This window comes from Ceratina calcarata, unplaced genomic scaffold (genome assembly GCF_001652005.2).
Source record: "Ceratina calcarata isolate Rehan_Ccalc_2016 unplaced genomic scaffold, ASM165200v1 scaffold211.2, whole genome shotgun sequence".
Taxonomy (NCBI): Eukaryota; Metazoa; Arthropoda; class Insecta; order Hymenoptera; family Apidae; genus Ceratina; species Ceratina calcarata.
The window spans coordinates 543,217-546,941 of NW_017142786.1; the positions used below are offsets into that span (position 1 = coordinate 543,217).

At 33.3% G+C, this 3,725-nt stretch overlaps 2 protein-coding genes across 2 annotated transcripts in view; one reads left to right on the forward strand and one right to left on the reverse strand.

Annotated features, from left to right (window-relative positions):
* LOC108622261 (brefeldin A-inhibited guanine nucleotide-exchange protein 3) overlaps positions 1 to 641 on the reverse strand; it is a 21,153-nt gene extending 20,512 nt beyond the window's left edge. The window contains exons 1-2 of the mRNA XM_026811360.1: positions 527 to 641; positions 167 to 300 (exon numbers count right to left, since the gene is read on the reverse strand). Of these exons, the coding sequence (XP_026667161.1) occupies positions 167 to 300; positions 527 to 611 (219 nt within the window). The 5' untranslated portion in view covers positions 612 to 641. The remainder of the gene's footprint in view (positions 1 to 166; positions 301 to 526) is intronic.
* Positions 642 to 2,616: 1,975 nt separating this feature from the next.
* Positions 2,617 to 3,518, forward strand: LOC108622219 (CDGSH iron-sulfur domain-containing protein 3, mitochondrial). Its single transcript, XM_018019940.2, has 2 exons — positions 2,617 to 2,756; positions 3,019 to 3,518. Exons 1-2 carry the CDS (start codon positions 2,694 to 2,696, stop codon positions 3,373 to 3,375), a joined length of 420 nt encoding a protein of 139 aa, XP_017875429.1. The 5' UTR covers positions 2,617 to 2,693; the 3' UTR covers positions 3,376 to 3,518.
* Positions 3,519 to 3,725: the final 207 nt, after the last annotated feature.

The following is a 3,725-nucleotide window of genomic DNA, read 5'->3' on the forward strand; positions in this document are numbered from 1 at the left end:
GGTGTGAAACGTCACAGGTCTCAGTTCGAACATTATAATTATCGGTCGCTTTATCGCGAAGTCCTTTCCGCGAGCGGATGCGTCAGTCACACGTATACGCGGCACATCGAAAGCGCGATACATATGGTTTTCAGGAATGAGAATTATTCAATAAGGAAACACTCACGTGTAATCCCAGCAAACCGAGGACGACGAACTTGTTCCTCTTCGTTTCGAGCGCTAGCTGAAACGTGTGTAGACATTTTCCACGCAGCTCGTGGGGCGGATCGCGTAGCAACCCCTGCTGCTTATCCAGAAAGTCTACAAAATCGCGTCAATCCGATTAATCCCTCAATAAAATGAACATATTTTTTAAGACAGTAACACGTAAATGCTTTCTCTTACACGGTATTCTAATTGACAGCTTAATCAAGGTGTGAAGTATAATTGCGCTGATTAGTCATTTTTAATTTAAAAGATGTATCTAATGATATTGTTCTATGGTGTAAAGTATGAAAAAAGGTTTAAGGTTTCGAGATCGACGTACCATAAGCTTCCTGCGCCGATTTACGCAAGTTTTGTAATTTTGCATTGCTCGATTCTCGGACGATCTGCAGCAGTAGATCCTCCATGTCACGGTGGACTAACACGCGACTGATCGATAGCGGGTGTTCCCGTGCACGCTTTTCTATACCCGCGCATCCAGGGCCGTAAAAACCGTTCCTGAGGCGGCACTCTCATTTTCCTCGACAATCGAGTTCTCGAAATCTTCATAATAATTGCAAAATTCAACTGTGGGGATGGAATATTAATACTGACGGTTTTTAATGGGGATGCTGTTCATTCAATTTTATAATCAATTTATTCTGATTAAACTATATACATAGAGTGAAATACTATTCGTAAATATTCGTATATGTTTCAAAATTGAATAATTTTTTTAACATTGGACTTGACGAATTCAGTGTTTTTTTAGGTGTTAAAGAGATTAGTTTTGTGTATGATTTGTAATAAAAAATTAAAGAAAATGACATAGCTCAGATTTATGAAGAAAGGAGTAAACGGTACGAATTTTTTACTTTTTATTCGATCCTCTAATAAAAATTTAAAACATCTTTTTGTTTTTTATTATTATAAAAAGGGGTGGTCATACGAGTTTACCCCAAAGATCCAAAAAATTATAAAGCGAACTATCTTACAATTGAGGATCTTTATACGAAATGAACTATTTGTGACGTCAATCTAGAAAGCGAAATCTAAATAAGAATTTCTTTTGTATTTCGAAAATCATAACATGGATTTCACTTCTGATATTTTCTGTTTCATTAAACACTTAATGTTATATTTTCTTTACATACTATCTTTCTATAAATCCATTAAATCCACAATCTATTCAATAGAAATTTTGTATTCACATTTTCCATACTTACTGAAGTTTTACTCCTATATGATCACATTTCATTTTCCTGTCAAGATTTCTTACACTTAAAATTCTTTTATAATTAGGTGATCACTTAGAAAAAAAATACGTGCAGTCCTTATATACATTTTTATTAAAATTATTTTGTACAAAGATTTTACTGTTCTATTTTTACGGAACATTACAGGTTTATTGTAACCTTCTACATGTAAAACTGAATCAAAATCAATAAAAAATCGACAGGCATTTTAGCCTGCGAATTCGCAAACGTCACGTTCTGGTGTACTCACATTTTTAAAATTTTTATTGATTCGCTAAATTAAGGATGTATTGGCTATACAATCAATCCCAAAAGTTTATGTACCTTAAAAAAACGCATTTCCTATAATTAAAAAGAAATCAGACGTCGGAATAAAAATGCGTTTCTAAAGTGCATAAACTTTTGGGATTGACTATATAGCCAATACATCCTTAATAATAGATAGGTTCGATTGAACACTCTATATAATTTATACAATATACAGTTCATATAGGAAAGTGGAATAAATTTAGCTCAGATGAATAATTAATGATATAGACTCCGATAGCGACAAAATAAAGCATACATTAAATTATTGATACATCGATGTACAATTTGAGGTATAAAAATTCTAATCTATATAGACTCTTGTATGTACCTCGCTGAAAAATTGGATTTTGGAAACGGGGATTAGTAATTTAGACAAAGTACATGAAATAAAAATGCCAATATTCATTTCCATTAATTTATTAATCAGGATTATTCATCTTTACTATAAATTAGATTCGAAACAGAGGAAATTGATTTTAGTAGAAGAACGTTTAGTTGACTATATTCTAATTAATAAATTAATTGACACGAATCTTAGAATTTTTATTTCACGATCCTTGACGAGATGACCGAATGAGCAATCCTAGGTGTGGGTATTTAAAGTCAATGGTCAACTTGTCATTTCCTTTGGAATGATCCAAAAATCCTACCCGATTATCGATAAATGCGGGAGGGAATGAATATGGAAATCAGGAGTCGTGCCTTCTAAGAATCGGTCAATCATTTTGCGCAAACGTTATTTTAATCATACAGATCCCTTTTAGCACCCAATTCCGTCGAAAGTTAAACATCATTAAACATACGCGGGATTGCGGTCACATGACATCTCTAGCTGTGACGTCATTAACGCATGTCTTTTAGACGCCTGCTTAAAAAAATCCCACGGGGTGCCCAACAACACTGCTATAGGACCATAAGATAGAACGGAACACGAATACAACAAGTATGCAATTAACTCTGGAGAAAGTACCACGATTTATACATTCAAATATTTTGAAATGTCGGAATGTAAGTTAAGAATTACATAAAGTACACATCACGTTGTACATTCATTTTTGCAATTGCCACAGTTGCCCTAACCCATTTGAACTAACCTACACTCCGAATAAAACGCATTTTTAATAATATAATATGTAAATACATATTTATTCGTATTATTCAGTGAATAAGAAAAATTCGAGAAGAAAAACAAATATTAATAATCTCATGTCAGTCATTTTAATGTCAGTTCTCCGTTTCTTAATAATAGAACGATGTCGATGTGTTTCAGACCAGATATTATTGCACGAAAGTGAAAGATGACACTGAAATCCCTACAAATCCTTTGAAGAAATATTTTAGCGCCAACGATCAAACCGTGAATGGTTCCATATACGACAATAAACCTTTCAAATACTTCTGCACAGCTGGAAAAAAGTACACGTGGTGCTTATGCGGTAAAAGTGCCAGACAACCCTTCTGTGATGGCACTCACAGAAATCAGTTTCTTAAAATTAAACAAAGGCCGATCATATTCACAGTTACGGAAAGCAAAGATTACTGGCTATGTAACTGCAAACAAACGTCAAACAGACCCTTCTGTGATGGTACACATTTAAGGGAAGATATCCAGGAAAAGAAAACATAATTAACTCATTAAAACGATCATTAGTGAATATATTTTTGTTTTATTTTATGATAAGACTTATTATAATGTTCCTTTCTCATACATCTTTCCCCTTTGTACATCCCAAGTCTGCCTTGTATGTTTAATAAATGAATGATGAAAGATCTTGGCATTTTTATTTTATGCAGAAAAATTGGGTTCACTTTCCGTAATATTTCAATTCTTGTGTAAAGTAGAATTTGATATTAAAAGATGTACAATGTACACAACAATAATGAGGTATCTGGGAAACAAACTCGTCAATAAGAAATTAAATCTTCAATTCAATTGAACATCAATCGGCAATTAACGTTTGCTTTTCAATTGGAATT